This window comes from Sapajus apella, unplaced genomic scaffold (genome assembly GCF_009761245.1).
Source record: "Sapajus apella isolate SASKATOON/1434 unplaced genomic scaffold, GSC_monkey_1.0 scaffold88, whole genome shotgun sequence".
Taxonomy (NCBI): domain Eukaryota; kingdom Metazoa; phylum Chordata; class Mammalia; order Primates; family Cebidae; genus Sapajus; species Sapajus apella.
Genome location: NW_022437028.1, coordinates 6,851,279 through 6,868,618, shown reverse-complemented (window position 1 = coordinate 6,868,618; position 17,340 = coordinate 6,851,279). Strand labels below are relative to the sequence as shown.

The 17,340-nt window shown below is 49.7% G+C and overlaps 1 protein-coding gene across 15 annotated transcripts in view; it reads left to right on the top strand.

Annotated features, from left to right (window-relative positions):
- CUX1 (cut like homeobox 1) overlaps positions 1 to 17,340 on the top strand; it is a 470,808-nt gene that overhangs the window by 406,482 nt on the left and 46,986 nt on the right. For 12 of the 15 annotated variants that reach the window (XM_032255076.1, XM_032255086.1, XM_032255073.1 and 9 more), the window contains 2 exons: positions 10,661 to 10,963; positions 15,747 to 15,935. The exons of the other annotated variants lie outside the window; for them this stretch is intronic. In XM_032255076.1, the coding sequence (XP_032110967.1) occupies positions 10,661 to 10,963; positions 15,747 to 15,935 (492 nt within the window). The remainder of the gene's footprint in view (positions 1 to 10,660; positions 10,964 to 15,746; positions 15,936 to 17,340) is intronic. 15 annotated transcript variants of the gene reach the window in all.

Below are 17,340 nucleotides of genomic sequence, written 5' to 3'. Positions count from 1 at the left end.
GAGGAGAGGGACAGTCTGCTGTCAGGGCAGACGCAGCATCCTCTGTACAGACGGGCACCCCCAAGCGGCTGTCCACCGTGTGGCTGCAGGAAAGGAACATTTCTGAGCAGCAAGCCTAGAAAACTCAGAAAGAAAACAACATTTAAGACCTCCTGCTTGGGCATAGTGGCTCGTGCCTGTAATCCCAGCACTTTGGGAGGCTGAGGTGGGAGGCTTGCTTGAGGCCAGGAGTTTGAGACCAGCCTGGACAACATGGAGAAACCTCATCTCTACAAAAAACACAAAAATTAGCCAGGCATGGTGGTGTGCATCTATAGACTATGGTCCCAGCTACTTGGGAGGCTGGGGTGGGAGGATCATTGGACCCCAGGAGGTGGAGGTTGCAGTGAGCTGAGATCACGCCGCTGCACTCTACCCTGAGCGACAGAGCAAGACCCCATCTCAAACAACAAACAAACAAAAAGACCTCCTTGACTTCTTTTTAGCTCTTCCAAGTCTCAGAAATCCGGAAAAATTAATTTCACTATCAGAATGGCAATGGGCCTACCAGCCAGAGAACATGACTTGGTAAGGGATGGGCAGGTTTTCCCAAAGCCAAAATTGAACCCTCGAGAAAAAGAGGGCACACATATATAGACACACACACTCGCTCACACACACACATTCACAGTGATTAATCTTTGATTACAGCAAAGCAGCCTAACTAGAGTCTTTGTTTTTCCCATCTTAGTAATATATATTTAGACTGTTTGTATGACATACATTTTGTCTTAACGCACAGGGACGCCTTGATAAGTGTTCGTACACACAGCTGGCTTGGTAATAAGGTTATTGAAGGTAATTTGAAAGCATCATTTCTGAATCAGTATGGATGTCTAGAAAAGCTGGAACAAGGCGAGCCTGTGCCCCTGAAGCAGGGCCATCTGTGTCACCCGGCGTCCCTTCAGCAGTCTGGCCAGACTGGGACTTTACTACCAAAATTGAATTGTAATGTAAGCAGGGTTTTTAATTTTTAATATCTCCGCGCTCTGCTTTTGATATGCTTATTTCCTTAAGAGCTTATAAAAGATACACAAGCCAAATGAGCCAAGAGGGAAAGCGAGTTGACACTGAGTCCCTGGCAGGTCCCCTCCCTGCCCGCGAGTGAGCTCTGGTTCTGCGCTGGTTCCCGCCAGCCACAAGGGCACGTCACCTCTGCAGCTTCTTCCACGTACATTTCAGGCCAACATAGAATTTCTAAGATCATTTCTCCCCAGCGCCCTTTCCCACATTGGGGAGATGAAAGAGGAGAGTAGAGGCCGGGCTCGGTGGCTCATCCCTGTCATTCCACCACTTTGGGAGACTGAGGTGGGCAGCTCATGAGCCTGGCCAACATAGTGAAACCTTGTCTCTACTAAAAATACAAAATTAGCCCGGCAGGGTGGTGTGTGCCAGTAATCCCAGCTACTTGGGAGGCTAAGGCAGGAGCATCGCTTGAACCCTGGAGGCAGAGGTTGCAGTGAGCCGAGATCGTGCCATTGCCCCACAGCCTGGGCAACAGGGCGAGACTCCATCTCAAAAAAAACAGGAGAGAGAGAGAGAGAGAGGAGTAGAAAACCATCCCAGAGGGAGGGAAGCACACAGCGTTGTCTCCTCTAGTTAGAAGAGCCGATGGTCGACTTCTCAGAGTGACTTCTTACTTGTCCCAGACCATGCTGCCTGCACCCCCAGACCCTGTCCGACACTGGCCCCGGCTGCCCTCCCCAAAAACACCCTTGACCCAGGCTCTGTATTTGGTGACCTGCTTGGCAACATCGGCCTCCCACTTAGGTGGCAAGATGTGGGGTCACAGGGTCTGCCTTGCTCACAACTGTGCCCCCACTATCCGGCATGTGGAGGCTTTCCCCATCGTGGAAGGCACAAGGGCCCATCTTTGAGCACCTTAGAAGTTAGCTTTGGGGAGGTAAAATACAAACTGCACCAGTTAAACAACCTTGCTCTAATTGAAGTAGGTTTTCTTTGGTAATAAAGTATTTGGGGTCGGGTATGGTGGCTCATACCTGTAATCCCAGCACTTTGGAAGGTCAGGGCAGGGGGATCACTTGAGCCTGGGAGTTGAAGGCTTGCCTGGGCAACATAGTGAGACCCTCTGTCTCTACAAATAATAATAACAAATTAGCTGGACATGGCAGTGCATGTTTGTAGTTCTGGCTGCTCAGGAGGCTGGGGCAGGGGGATTGCTTGAGCCCGGGAGGTCGATGCTGCAGTAGCCATGATCGCCACTGCACTCCAGCCTGGACAACAGGATGAGACCATGTCTCAAAAGTGAGAGAGAAATAACTTTCGCTCCCGTGTCATTATAGGAGTTTCTTGGGCAAACCTAAAAATATGTATTATTGGCCAGACACGGTGGCTCATGCCTGTAATTCTAGCACTTTGGGAGGCTGAGGCGGGAAGATCACTTAAGTCCAGGATTTCAAGAGCAGCCTGGGCAACATAGTGAGACCCTCGTCTCAACAAAAAGTTTAAAAATTAACCAGGCATGGTAGTGCATGCCTGTTGTCCCAGCTACTCAGGAGGCAGAAGTCAGAGGATCACTTGAGCCTGGGAGGCAGAGGTTGCAGTGAGCCAAGATTGTACCACTACACTCCAGCCTGGACAACAGAGCAAGACCCTCCCTCAGAAATACACACACACACACACACACACAATGGCTACATAGTTGACACACAGACACACCCCAGCACCTACTAGGTACCAGGGACTTTTAGTTCATCTTATCCTATTCTTTAGTCCCTGTAGAGGGTGCGTGCGTGTGTGTGTGTGAGAGAGAGAGAGAGAGAAATAATTGCTCTTCCATTTTATAAAAGAAACTGGCACCCATTGGTGGGGTGGGCATTGATCTTTCCTGAGGTAGGGCAGAGCTACCCACTCCAACCGTTCACACACCCCCATCCTCCTACATAATCTTTCTCAGGGTAGTTCTTTCTGCTGTTGAAAAACAGTGAGTGGATAGATTTGGGGCTGGCGAAGGATGTGCCCAGAGCTTGATGCTGCCATTTGTATGGGCACAGACCTTCCCAAGGGGCAGAAAGCCAACCTTGACCCTCAGAAATTGGACCTTTGCGTTCCCCTGCTGGCATCAGATATGGGCACTCACCTTCTTGGAAAGAAAGCCATTTTGCAGTCTGTCCACGCTGGGTACGTCTCTGCTATTCATCAGTATGTTGTTGAGCTACCTTTGTTTGTTTCGTGGTGGGGAAGTGTCCCGTGGCCCACGAAGGAGGCATGGAAATCTCCCGAGTGTCTCTGTGACATCTGCTAAAGTCGCCACACATTTTGTTTCAAGCTCTTGCTAATCAGTCAAGATGCGAGTCTTACTCAAAAGAAGAATACTCTAGGTTTTCATATGGGCTGCGTCTAACAGAGACGCAGGACCGTTCTGGTGGCGATCCAGGGCTGTCAGCTTCTGCTGCTGGACTCAGAAGCAAGGCTCAGGAACCGAGGAGCCCAGCGTCGCCGCCACCTCTGAGGAAAGCCTTGGTGTTCAGAAATTTCAGAGCTGGTCATACAAGAGGGTCTCATGTTTGTGATCTGAGCCTGTATGACCAAAATACAGGAGGCCAGGTTTGGGCGTGGTGGCTCACACTGTAATCCCAGCACTTTGGGAGTCTGAGGCAGGCAGATCACTTGAGGTCAGGAGCTCGAGACCAGCCTGGCCCACACGGCAAAACCCCAACTCTACTAAAAATACAAAAATTAGCTGGGCATGGTGGTGCACACCTGTAATCCCAGCTACTTAGGACGCTGAGGCAGGAGAAGGGCTTGAACCCAGGAGACAGAGGTTGCAGTGAACTGAGATCGTGCTAGTCTGGGCAACAGAGCAAGGCTCCATCTCAAAACGAACAAACAGGAGGCCAAATGAACATGCTATTCCCTTTTGATGCTGAGGAACTCATTTCTTCTAAATGGACTCCAGACATAAACCCGGAGGGGATGTGATCTCTTCAGAGCACAGGGTCAGCCCAGGAGCAGATCGGGTGCCCACGTCACAATCTGTCCCTCTAAAGCCAGCTAGGAAGCATCCAGACTGGTGCCCACTCTGTTGTGGCTTCTGAAGCCATCAGTGCCAGTGGCTGGCAAGGTCCACAGGCTAGGCAGAGTCTTTCTGCGCCTCCAGGGCTCCTGCCAGCCCCAGGATGCCCACAGTGGGTACTTCAGAGCCTGCCGTGCCTCCTTGTATCTTTCGCCACTCCCTGCCCCCGCCAGGCCCAACCCCTCCCTCGGGCTCTCCTTTCTTCTCCTCCTGGGCTCCTTTGCTGTTTATTATTTGTGGTGGGGTTTTTTTTGTTGTTACTGTTGTTTGTTTTTTGTGGTTTTTTTTGAGACAGAGTCTTGCACTGTCACCCAGGCTGGAGTGCATTGGCGTGATCTCAGTTCACTGCAACCTCCACCTTCTGGGTTCAGGCAGTTCTGCCTCAGCCTCCCGAGTAACTGGCATTACAGGCATGTGCCACCACGCCTGGCTAATTTTTGTATTTTCAGTAGAGACGGGGTTTCACCACATTAGCCAGGCTGGTCTCGAACTCCTGACCTCAAGCGATCCGCCCACCTCGGCCTCCCAAAGTGTCAGGATTACAGACGTGAGCCACCTCGCCCGGCTCCCCTGCTGATTCACACTTACAAGTGCCAGGCCACGACCACCCTCCCCTCTCCCCTAACCTCCTCCCTCCTTCCTCCCACCCTTCCGTACGTGTCTGTCTGTATAGTCATTGGAATTTCCTGGCTTGGCTTGGGCTCAAAGCCGACACCATGGACAGAATGAAAAGTGGTGCATCAGACCAGCCGCCAGTTAAATAATGTTTGGGTTCTTGTCAGAATGTCACGGAGTACCCTGTCATTTTGTTTCAGCAACTTGTCCTTCCGAACGCACAGTTCGCCTTATGGCATGCCAGCAGTAAAAATGTCACTTACAATAATTACTTTTTGGTGAAAATGCTTGCTGACTTCCCACCTTCAAGCTGTTTTTTACACAGTGGGGAGATAATAAGAAATGACTTTATCCTGACTGCTCAAATGAACACTAAATGGAATTTGGGTTATTATTACTGCAGACAGAATCCCGGGTATGGGAATTTCAACAGTGGGTCGGCTGAACCGCAGAGAGATATGTCTCTGAGAGTTACGGCGGGTGCGCGTTTTCAATTGCTCCCATTGAAAAGTTAAGGCAGCTGCTGTTTCCCTGCTGTTTTTGGAATATAATATTTTTCATAATCCTTTTATAGTTCCTGGATGTGTTGTGTATCTCAGAGGGCCTTGAGTCACCGTCTCTGCTTTCTGTAGCTTGCTAACCAAGCTCCTCTTATGCCACATCCAGCGTCTTGTAAAAAAGCAAAAATTAATTCACATAGATCACTTTTTAAATATAACACCTTACTATTGCTGTCAAAGACTGGATGGATGGGACCGTGCAGCGAGGCTTTTAAAATATGCAAATTACCCATTTTCTGTTGCCCCAGTCCTGCAGGCTGTAGAGTCCTTGGAAGCGAGATTTTTGTCTGATTTCTCTCTTATCCCCAAGACACAGAGTAGGTGCTTTAAAAATATATGAGTAGGCCAGATGCGGTGGCTCATCCCTGTAATCCCAGCACTTTGGGAGGCTGAGGTGGGTGGTTTGCTGGAGCCGAGGAGTTCAAGACCAGTCTGGGCAACATAGCAAGACCGCATCTCTCTACATAAAATACAGAAATTAGCCAGCGTGGTAGCACACGCCTGTGGTCCCAGCTACTTGCAGTCACACATTAGCAAGGAGGCTAAGGTGGGAGGATCTCTGAAGCCCAGAAGGTCAAGGCTGCAGTGAGCCATGATCATACCACCGCACTCCAGCTGGGGCAACAGAGCAAGACCCTGTCAAAAAAAAAAATAAAGCGAGAGTGAAATAACGCAGGAATGGTGGTAGGCTGCGATTCACATGGGAATTGGCAGACAGCAGGATCAGTAGAAACATCGAGGTTTTCAACTCCTGATCTGGTTCCGATCCTTGCACCATCTGTGTGACTTTAACGAAGTCAGATTGCCTGTCTGAGCCTAGGTTTTCTCCTCTGGGATATAGGGTGTAAATTTCCACCCCAGAGCCATTAGGACAATTGAATGAAGCCACATGTAAACGCCCTGAGCTCGCTGCTCCATTCACGCCTGGTATGAAATGTGTTTTGGTTCCCTTCCACAATCCCATGAGTAGATGAGCTTTTTGTGACTCATCGTTAAGTCTTGGAGATGCACACATGTCGACGTGGGTTGTAGAAAAGCTGTGCCTGGGAACGCGGGCAGCAGAGTCACTCCGTCACCAACACACACTTGGGTGCAGGATGCAGGCACCGCCAGGTGTACAGGGGCTGTTTAGAATATGGCCCATCCCCCTAGCTCCTGACTGTGTGTCTTGGGACACCATTTTTCTTTTTTTTGAGACAGTCTCACTCTGTTGCCCAGGCTGGAGTACAGTGGCACAAACTCAGCTCACTGCAACCTCCACCCCCCAGGTTCAAGCGATTCTTCTGCCTCAGCCTCTGGAGTAGCTGGGACTACAGGCACGCGCCACCACGCTTGGCTAATTTTTGTATTTTTAGTAGAGATGGGTTTTCGCCATGTTGACCAGGCTGGTCTCAAACTCCTGACCTCAGGTGATCCGCCCGCCTCAGCCTCCCAAAGTGCTGGGATTACAGGCGTGAGCCACTGCGCCCGGCCAGAACACTGTATTTTACCTTTGTAAAATGTGGCAAGTGGCTGGGCACAGTGGCTCACGCCTGTAATCCCAGCACTTTGGGAGGCCAGGGTGAGAAGATCACTTGAGGCCAGGAGTTCAAGGACCAGCCTGGGCAACATAGCAAGATGCTGTCTCTTTTTTAAAGTTTAAAAAAATGTTGAATGTCTTTAAAAAGATAAACGCATCGTACGGGATGTGGCCTTCTGAGTCTGTCACCCACGTGTCTTGTCATGTGCCAGGATTGTGGGAGAAATAGCACTTGGTCATGAGATTTATGTTGGCTGTAGGTCTTTATAGAAACAAACACATTTGACCGGGCGCAGTGGCTCACCCTGTCGGGGTGGCCAGGGTGAGGGGACCCTCTGTGCACTGTCCAAAATACGGTCAATAGAAAAGAAACATTACTTCTTCTTTTCCAAAAATTAGCACATGGAGCCCTGTGATTAAAGCAATATTCTCTGAAAGAGCAAGCTTTGTTCCACTCCATGCAGTTAAAAATAATAATTAAAAAAAGAAAGGGTTGGGTGCGGTGGCTCATGCCTGTAATCACAGCACATTGGGAGGCCAAGGAAGTTGGATCGCCTGAGGTCAGGAGTTCAAGACCGGCCTGGCCAACATGGTGAAACCCCAACTCTACTAAAAATACAAAAACTAGCCAGGCGTGGTGGTAGGTGCCTGTAATCCCAGCTACTCGGGAGGCTGAGGCAGGAGAATTACTTGAACTCAGGATGCAGAGGTTGCAGTAAGCCAAGATCGTGCCACTGCACTCCAGCCTGGGTGACAGAGCAAGACTCCATCTCAAAAAAAAAAAAAAGAGAATGATTTTCTTCCCAATGTGATGTTCTGAGCCTCCCCAGTAGCTGGAATTACAGGCGCCTACCACCACGCCTGGCTAGTTTTTGTATTTTTAGTAGAATTGGGGTTTCACTATGTTGGCCAGCCTGGTCTCAAACTCCTGGCCTCCAAGTGATCTGACCACCTCGGCCTCCAAAAGGTCTTCTGCATTTTAGATTCAGACTCAGAGTAGAGAAACAGAAACAGGCCACCTCCAGCAACCAGCTGCCACATGACGCTTTCACACACCTGGACCTTTCAGGGCTCGGAAAGGGCTTTGATCTCAGGGGTCCTGCCTTTGTCTGTAGTTGCATCCCAGAGCACAGAGAAATACCTGTAACACGAGTGAGCGCCCCTGTTTAGTTCTCCTGGGGGTCCATGATGGCAGAAATCCATGCCACCGGCTCACAGGGAGTCCCTGGAAGAAAGAACAGCACAGCCTGTGAGTTTCACGGCGAGCTCTGCCTCCACCAGCGCCCAGAAGAAAACGAGGAAGTGCCACACGCGGTTTATTAGCCAGGCAGCCGTGGTGCTGACCTTGCTGTGGGTTAAAGGACACAAAACCTGAAAAGAAATCTGTTTATCATTTGGGGAATTCATGCCATCCTTGACAGTATCCGGTGAGCAAGACGGATGATCTGCCAGGCCGGTCCTTCGCATGGCTGAATCACGCCACCCTTACAGTACAATTCCTCTGCCGGCTTCAGACACAAAAATAACATTTGCGGGGTTTTATATCCAGTTCTCTGGTGACCCGGGGGGGTTAGCAGAGAGAAGAAATCTGATTTGTAAGATTCACATTGCCCTAAAGATTTATACGGACCATTTCTGCCTCTTCCGCCTGTCTCTTCTACATCTTTCAAAAGCCAGTTTGGCGTGTGTTTTTCTGTTTCTAACCTGATTTCCCAGGTCAAGGACGCAGCTTTTTGCGATGGTGGAAGTTTATGCGGGTTCAGGATGATACACAGGTTGATCGCTTAAGTTGCAGTTGTTTTATTTGGGGTTTTGCTCTTTCTAGATATGAATACAAAATACTCCTTGTATTTGGAATGTATTTACAGCAGGTTTAGTATATCCTGGATATAGTATGTCCAGAAAAGGACTCACCAGTTAAATGGTAAATTAACATTAAGTTGCTACTATGTGCTGCATTTTCTTTTCAGCCAGGTAACAAGTATTTCAGGGTATCTACTCTGGTGCTGATAGTGACGGAGTGACCTTCTAGGGCCCAAGGGAGAAGGAGCAAGCGTAAGATCCTCTTGGCCAGGCAGAGTGGCTCATGCCTGTAATCCCAGCACTTTGGGAGGCCAAGAAGGGAGGATCACTTGAGGCCGGGAGTTCAGCCTGGGCAACATAGCAAGACCTCATCTCTACAAAATAAAAAACTAGACAGGTGTAGTGGTGCATGCCTTGTAGTCCCAGCTACTTGGGAGGCTGCAGTGGGAGGATTGCTTGAGCACAGGATTTCGAATCAGCCAGGGCAACATAGCAAGACCCCATCTCTACAAAACAGTTTTTTAAAAGACCCTGGGAGCAGAGAGCATGGCCTGAGCCCTCTTACCTGGCACTGTGGGGTCTTACCCTGTGTCTACCTCAGTGGGCATGGGGGGAGGGATCGTGCCAAGACACTGAGCTGGACCAGAGGAGATTCTGGCTTGCAGGCAGGACCTCAGCACGAAGCCACTTTTCCTCCTGGACAGTTTCTATCTGCAGAAATTAGGAAATGGCTGACGTCTTTATCCCAGACATCCCAGAACTGGAATTCAGCCTCTTTCATCAGGTTTTATGGGCTGCTATCAGATTATAGGCCAGAGGGACCACTCATCAGCACAGCCCAGCTGGTATTTCCCACTGGACACTCATAGCAACGCCAGCAAGGCAGAGTCTGGCTTATCCACAGCAGCCCAGTCACTTCCGGCATCAGTTACGGCATGCCTTATACCAGCAAAGAACCTGGTTTTCAGAGCAAGTCCTGAGGTTTGATGTAGAACTCTAAAATGTGTAAGAGCTGGGGCATCAGAGTGGTTGTTCCTCCTCTCCTCGCCTCTAGAGTTGGGTGCTGTGGAGTTCTCTGGTCTTGACAACAAAAAACCAGCTGGGCATGGTGGCATGCACCTTTGGTCCCAGCTCCTCAGGAGGCCAAGGCGGGAAGATTGCTTGAGCCCAGGAGGTCGAGGCTGCAGTGAGCTGTGATTGCACCACTGCACTCCAGCCTGGCCCACAGAGCAAGACTCCCTCTCCAAAAAAATAGAAATAAACCACCCTAGGTCCTGAGCCCCACAGTGCTGGGAGACCAAAAGCTATGGCCATATGTTTTCTCATATTTTTTTTTCTTTTTTGAGATGGAGTGTCACTCTGTGTCACCCAGGCTGGAGTGTGGTGGTGTAATCTCGGCTCCCTGCCTCCTCCATCTCCCGGGTTCAAGTGATTCTCCTGCCTAAGCCTCCTTAGTAGTTGGGATTACAGGCACCCGCCACCATGCCTGGCTAATTTTTGTATTTTTAATAGAAATGGGGTTTCACCATGTTGGCCAGGCTGGTCTCAAACTCCTGACCTCAGGTAATCCACCTGCCTCAGCCTCCCAAAGATGACAGGTGTGAGCCACTGCACACAGCCGTGTTTCCTCTTAAGGGTCTTCATAACTGTGGTGACTACACATTATTTAAAACAATCTGTCTATGCTATTTGTTCTGGAAAATATGGACAGAATAACTACACAAGTTATGACCTCGCCAGAGTGCTTCTGAATTACCAAATGATTGGGGTTTCACTAGAAGAAACCATGATAGTGATAACATGATTAATCATTTTTTAGCAGAATACCCTCATGCTAAGCCTTCCAAAGCCTCTCTTTTAAACCCTTAGTTTTTCTTCCAGTGATGCTATTTTTGTTTTTTCATACAGAAGATTAGAGGTGACTCTCAGTCAAAAAAATATGAAACCATTCACGAAGACCAACAGAAAACCCTGGCGTCTGCTTCGCCTACAGAGCGTTTAATTAGTATTTCCTAGATAAGGGACGTGGATGTTCGCAGTGAAAGACAGCTATTTTCAGGCGCGGTTTCTCCTGTGCTTTAATTACAGAAAGCACTCCAAAGACCTCCGCCAGCTGCAGCCCTGCCCCTGAGTCCCCGATGAGTTCCAGCGAGTCGGTGAAGAGCCTGACCGAGCTGGTCCAGCAGCCCTGTCCCCCCATAGAGGCGAACAAGGATGGCAAGCCCCCGGAGCCCAGTGACCCGCCAGCATCCGACTCCCAGCCCGCAACCCCGCTGCCTCTCTCCGGACACTCGGCCCTCAGCATCCAAGAACTGGTAGCCATGTCCCCAGAGCTGGACACCTACGGCATCACCAAGCGGGTGAAGGAGGTGCTGACGGACAACAACCTCGGTAGGTTCTCCTCTCGGCTGCCGAGTCAGGAGGCGGCAGGGAGTTCGCAGAGCCGGTGAAGGGTGGGGCGGGCCCCAGGCCGAGCCAGCCACAGAGTCTCAATTCGTGTAGGCACCCGGTAAGAACATGAAACACCCTACAGTTGTGAACAGTAAGGAGCGTGAGTTCTGCAGGTCAGTCCCCACCTCCTCCCCACCCTGCACCCCCACAGGGACCTTAGAAGATGAGCACAGGGTCAGAGTGGACTCAGAAAGATCCACTCAGACTGTCTCTTTCTTTTTTCTTTTTTTTTTTTTTTTTTTTTTTTTTGAGACAGTGTCTCACTTTGTCGCTAGGCTGGAGTGCAGTGTCACAATCTTGGCTCACTACGGTCTCCGCCCCTCCCGGGTTCAGGCGATTCTCCTGCTTCAGCCTCCCGAGTAGCTGGGATTACAGGCGCGTGCCACCACACCCAGCTAATTTTTGTATTTTTAGTAGAGGTGGAGTTTCACCATGCTGCCAGGGCTATTCTCCAACTGGGCTCAGGTGATCCGCCCACCTTGGCCTCCCAAAGTGCTGGGATTATAGGTATGAGCCACCGCGCTGGCCAAGCCTGGCTCGTCACTTTAAACCACCATGCTCCCGCAGTGCGGTGTTGACCAGACAGAGTTCCCTGGTTTAGGCACATGGAGGTTGGAAACACACCTTTCTATCCGTCTTTTTATTTATTTATTTATTTATTTATTTATTTATTTATTTATTTATTTATTTATTTTTGAGACAGTCTCGCTCTGTTGCCACACTGGAGTGCAGTGGTATGATCTTGGCTCACAGCAACCTCCGCCTCCCAGGGTTCAAGCGATTCTCCTGCCTCAGCCTCCCGAGTAGCTGGGACTACAGGCACGTGCCACCACGTCTGGCTAATTTTTTTGTATTTTTAGTAGAGACGGGGTTTCACCATGTTAGCCAGGATGGTCTCAATCTCCTGACCTCGTGATCTGCCCGCCTCGGTCTCCCAAAGTGCTGAGATTACATGCGTGAGCCACCGCGTGGGGCCTAGCCTTCTTATTTTTCAAGGGTGGAAGTCAGTTAAAGGGTCAGTGTTCTGTGCAGTGCATGCAAGCACAACCCTACCGAGTTGGCTACTCATGGAAAGGCCTTGTGTGTCTTTTGCTTCTCTCATGGGATAAGAAGAAAAGGAAGGTGGAGCACCATGGCTCACCTGAAGATGACAGGTGGCCTGTAACCCCAGCACTTTAGGAGGCCGAGGCAGGTGGATCACCTGAGGCCAGGAGTTTTAGCTCAATCTAGGCAACAGTGAGACCCTGTCTCTACAAAAAATAAATTTAAAAAAAAAAAAAGCGCTGAGTGTGGTGGCTCACATCTATAATTCCAGCACTTTGGGAGGCCAAGGTGGGTGGATCACCTGAAGCCAGGAGTTCAAGACCAGTGTGGCCAACATGGTGAAACCCCATGTCTACCAAAAATGCAAAAATTGGCCAGGTGTGGTGGGGGGCACCTGTAATCCCAGCTCCTTAGGAGGCTGAGGCAGGAGAATGGCTTGAACCCAGGAGGTGGAGGTTATAGTGAGCTGAGATCATGCCATTGCACTCCAGCCTGGGGGACAAGATCGAGACTTCATCTCAAAAAAAAAAAAATCCGAGCATGGCGGCTGCTTGGGAGGATCACTGGAGCCCAGGAGGTTAAGGCAGCATTGACCCATGATGGTACCACTGTACTCCAGCCTGGGCAACAGAGCAAGACACTGTCTCAAAAAAATAATTTAAAAAAAAAAAAGGGCAGGGGAGTATCTGAGTTCCACTAAAGTTTGCTCAATGATCTAACAGCCTAGGGGTCATGCTAGCTTGTCCGCTGGAAGCCTCCCACCCTTCATCTGTACAGTGCGGTAACCAAACAGACCAGGAGACAGTGTCGTCCTATCAGTGAGACCTCGTGTAATGAAGTCAGTTCATAAAAATAGACTGTAGCTGTTGATTTAAAAAATGGCTCTAAGTCCCATGTGTTCATCAATTATTGCAATGTGCAGGGATTCCTAGACTTAAGTCACCTCTCACTTCATAGCTTGTCACATGTCCAAGGAAGCAGGCCCGATGCATTGCTGCCGCCTACCCCCGTACAGGAAGTGGCATTTCTCGTAAATGCTGAAAATCAGATAGGGTCTAACTCTGTGGCCCAGGCTGGATGGAGTGCAGTGGCACGCTTATAGCTCCCTGCCGCCTTGAACTCCTGGGCTCAAGCAGTCCTCACGCCTCAGCCTACCGAGTAGCTGGGACTACAGGCACACGCCCCCAAGTCTGGCTAATTTTTTTTTTTTTTAAATAGAGATGGGGTTTCCCATATTGCCCAGGCTGGTCTCAAACTCCTAGGCTCAAGTGATCTGCCCACCTCAGCCTCCCAAAGTGCTGGGATTACAGGGGAAAGTCTCGTTTTAAACACTGATAAGTGGCAAGATCGCAGTTACAAGGTTGCGAACATTGAGATCTGATGCTTGGCGTTATCATCCATGCCACCATCATTATGGAGTATTCGTTGATGTTGGTTTTACTGGGTGAGGGTTTGTAGCTTTCTTCAGGTTCTCAAAGGGGTCTGTAGCCCAAAAGCAATTAAAATTAAAAGCCATGGCTAGGACTAAGAGTGATAGTCCTAAGCGTAATGCAGATAACCATCCAGGAATAATCATCTGTTTTTTTTTTCTTCCCCATTCAACTGGGAGGCTGAAGCAAAAAGTAACTAGCGATTCATATTTATTGCTTTCCTGAAGATAGCAAGCTCCTTGGAATGAAAATAGATTCGTTCGCCATGTTAGCATTAAACACAATTTACTTATAACAACTGCAAAAAAAAAATCATAAGGACTTGGGACATTTATAGGTGAAAGAGTTTGAAACGCAGAGAAACCACAGATTTACAAAATCAGTAAATTTATCTTTGAGTTTAAAATGACCAAGCCAGGCATGGTGGTGCGTACCTGTAATCCCAGTTACTCAGGATGCTGAGGTGGAACAATTGCTTGAGGCCAGGAGTTCAAGTCCAACCTGGCCAATATAGCGAGACCCTTTCTTTAGGGGAAAAAAAAAAACACTAATAAGAAATTAATTTCTCAACTTCAGAGTTTTCCAGGCAGTAATCTTTTACTTGGAGGCCCCTTCTTAGGAGCTGGTGTGAGGTGTTTCTGTTTCAAAGGATGTGAGCCGCAGAGACAACTAGCCAGCCCTCTGCGGTCTCCCTGCCCCAGACCGGGAGAGGTGCTCTGATCTGTACGCTTTATGGGGTTAAACACCGGCCCCTCTGATCCCAATCTCCACTTCCACCTAATAAGTCCTGTTCATTCAAGTACTCCCATCAGGCCATCCAGGTTCTCATTGATCCCAATTTGTACCTTTACAAGTGGTGGCCCTCTAAACCGGCAGCGGAATGGCCCTCAGAGAAGTGAGCATTTCTTTCTGAGCCTCCGACAAGCATTGCCAATTCAATGCGGCTGTGCTCTCCATCGTGAAATGCCCTCTGATCAGCCTGTGAAGTGGGCTGCCTACCCCTGCCTGGGAGAAGAAAAGGTATTTGGGAAGGGGTTTTGATCCTCTTCCAGCTACTTTATTTAGCAAAGGCAGCCTACGCTGCAAAAGCCAACCTTGGAATTGGAATCGGGCTGCCTCTCAGCAAAGCAGAGCTGGGCAGCTCTCTCTCCTCCGTCCTGCTGTGATTGTGGGTTGTGTGCCCCGTTTTCTCAGCGAGACCTGATAACCTTGCTAATTGTGGAAGGAGACACAGGCTGCCCTCTGATTTGAGATTGTCCGAGAGAGGTCTCCTGCTTGCTGTGTGACATCCTGAGCTCTGGCTGAGGGATTTCACTGCCTCTTGAGAAATGCCACAGGTGGTAGCGTGACCTCAGCACATACAAAGCCTGAAGGCTTTTTCTTTCTTTTTCTTTCTTTCTTTCTTTCTTTTTGAGACACGGTCTCTCTCTTGCCCAGGCTGGAGTGCAGTAGTGTGATCATAGCTCACTGCAGCCTCAACTTCCTGGGCTCGAGCAGTCCTCCCATCTCAGCCTCCCAAGTAGCTGGAACTATAGGTGTGTATCACCATGCGTGGCTAATTTTTGTGTGTGTGTATTTTTGTAGAGACTGAGTCTTGCTGTGTTGCCCAGGCTGGTCTCAAATCCCTGAACTCAGGTGATCCTCCTGCCTCAGCCTCCCAGAGGCCCTTCTGGCCCCCGCACCCAGCTGAAGGCTTAAGAGAAACATCATTGGTTGGACATGGTGGCTCACGCCTGTAATCCCAGCACTTTGGGAGGCCAAGGCAGGTGGATCACCTGAGGTCAGGAGTTTGAGACCAGCCTGGCCAACATGGCAAAACCCTGTCTCTACTAAAAATACAAAAATTAGCCAGGCGTGGTGGCACGTGCCTGTAGTCCCAGCTACTCAGGAGGCTGAAGCAGAAGAATCGCTTGAACCTGGGAGGCGGAGGTTACAGTGAGCCGAGATCGCGCCACTGCACTCCAGCCTAGGTGACGAGTAACTCCGTCTCAAAAAAGAAAAAGAGAGAAACATCATCAGTTATGTGTACGAAGAATTCAAGGGCAATGCCAGTGCCCTCGCCAACGGAGTGTATTAAAAGTCTGGTTGAAGATATATTTCTGCCACGCACTTGCTATAAGCTAGGACATCGCCAGCCCAACCCTGGGCCTTTAAAGTCCTGTGTCTGATATTAACTGTGACACATACTTGTCCCCTCGGATCCCTGGCTCTCGGTAATGATACCTGTCTCGCTTCTGTTTTCTCTGTAGGCCAGCGCTTGTTTGGGGAAACCATCTTAGGGCTCACCCAAGGCTCCGTCTCTGACCTCCTTGCCCGCCCAAAACCCTGGCATAAGCTCAGTCTGAAAGGACGGGAGCCCTTCGTCCGGATGCAGCTGTGGCTGAACGACCCCAACAATGTGGAGAAGCTGATGGACATGAAACGGATGGAGAAGAAAGGTGAGTCGCCCAGCTCCGCCCTGGCCGGCTGCGTCCTCATTCACAAACAGGCTGTTTCTCTCCAATCCTTCACACACAGCTGATGGAGGGACTGACCCATGACCAGGACACCGGAGGACAGGGCAAAAAAAATATGTTTTGATGGTCATCAGCTAATGAGTATCTAAGAGGGCTGGAAATATTTGTAACTTTCTGTCTCCAGCAGCCTGAATCTAAAGACTTTTTTCGTACCGGGAGCACTTTTAACCAAGGAGCTCGGAACAGCGCTGGGGGTGCTGCGTTTGGTTTTTGTGCTGTGTGGGTGGCTGACCCAGCTATTACAGCGTTCACTGCGCATGTACCGTGTGGCTGGAGGCTTTCCTTTGTTATCAGAGAGAGAATTAAGAAATGCATTTTGGGCCGGGCGCGGTGGCTCACGCCTGTAATCCCAGCACTTTGGGAGGCCAAGGCGGGTGGATCACGAGGTCAAGAGATCGAGACCAGCCTGGTCAACATGGTGAAACCCCGTCTCTACTAAAAATACAAAAAATTAGCTGGCCATGGTGGCGCATGCCTGTAATCCCAGCTACTCAGGAGGCTGAGGCAGGAGAATTGCCTGAACCTAGGAGGCAGAGGTTACGGTGAGCTGAGATCACACCATTGTACTCCAGCCTGGGTAACAAGAGTGAAACTCTGTCTCAAAAAACAAAAATAAAAAAAATAAACAAAAAAAAAAAAGAAATGCATTTTGTAGGCCAGGCATGGTGGCTCATGCCTGTAATCTCAGCACTTTGGGAGGCTGAGGCAGGCAGATCTCTTGAGGTCAGTTGTTCAAAACCAGCCTGTCCAACGTGGCAAAACCCTGTCTCTACAAAAAAATAATAATTACCCAGGCGTGGTGGCACGTGCCTCTGTAATCCCAGCTACTTGGGAGGCTGAGGCACGAGAATCATTTGAATCCCAGAGGTGGTGAGCAGAGATTGAGCCCCCACATTCCAGCCTGGATGACAGAGCAAGACCCTATCTCAAAAAAAAAAAAAAAACCCTGCATTTTGTAGATCAAGAAACAGAGGTTCAGAGAGGTTCAGTGCCTCCATCAAGGACACCCAGCGTGGAAAGTGACAGAGCAAACTCCTGCCACACAGACCTCTCTCTCGTTGTTATTTTCCAGCCCCTGGGGATCCAGCCTCCCTAAAGGGATAACCCCACATGCACCCACATGTCATCTCGAATGTGGATTCGCATTCTTCTTGCAGCCTGTAGGGTTCAGCGTAGGAAAAGTGCCCAAAGCCGGGTGTGCTGTGCCTCGTGGTTTGCAGTTCCTAAAAACTGGTCCTCACCAGTGAGTCCGCCCCTCGGGAACCCTCAGTCCTCAGGTCACCTGCAGTGCTGGGAGCTGACTGGGCAGCTGAATGCATCCCTCAGA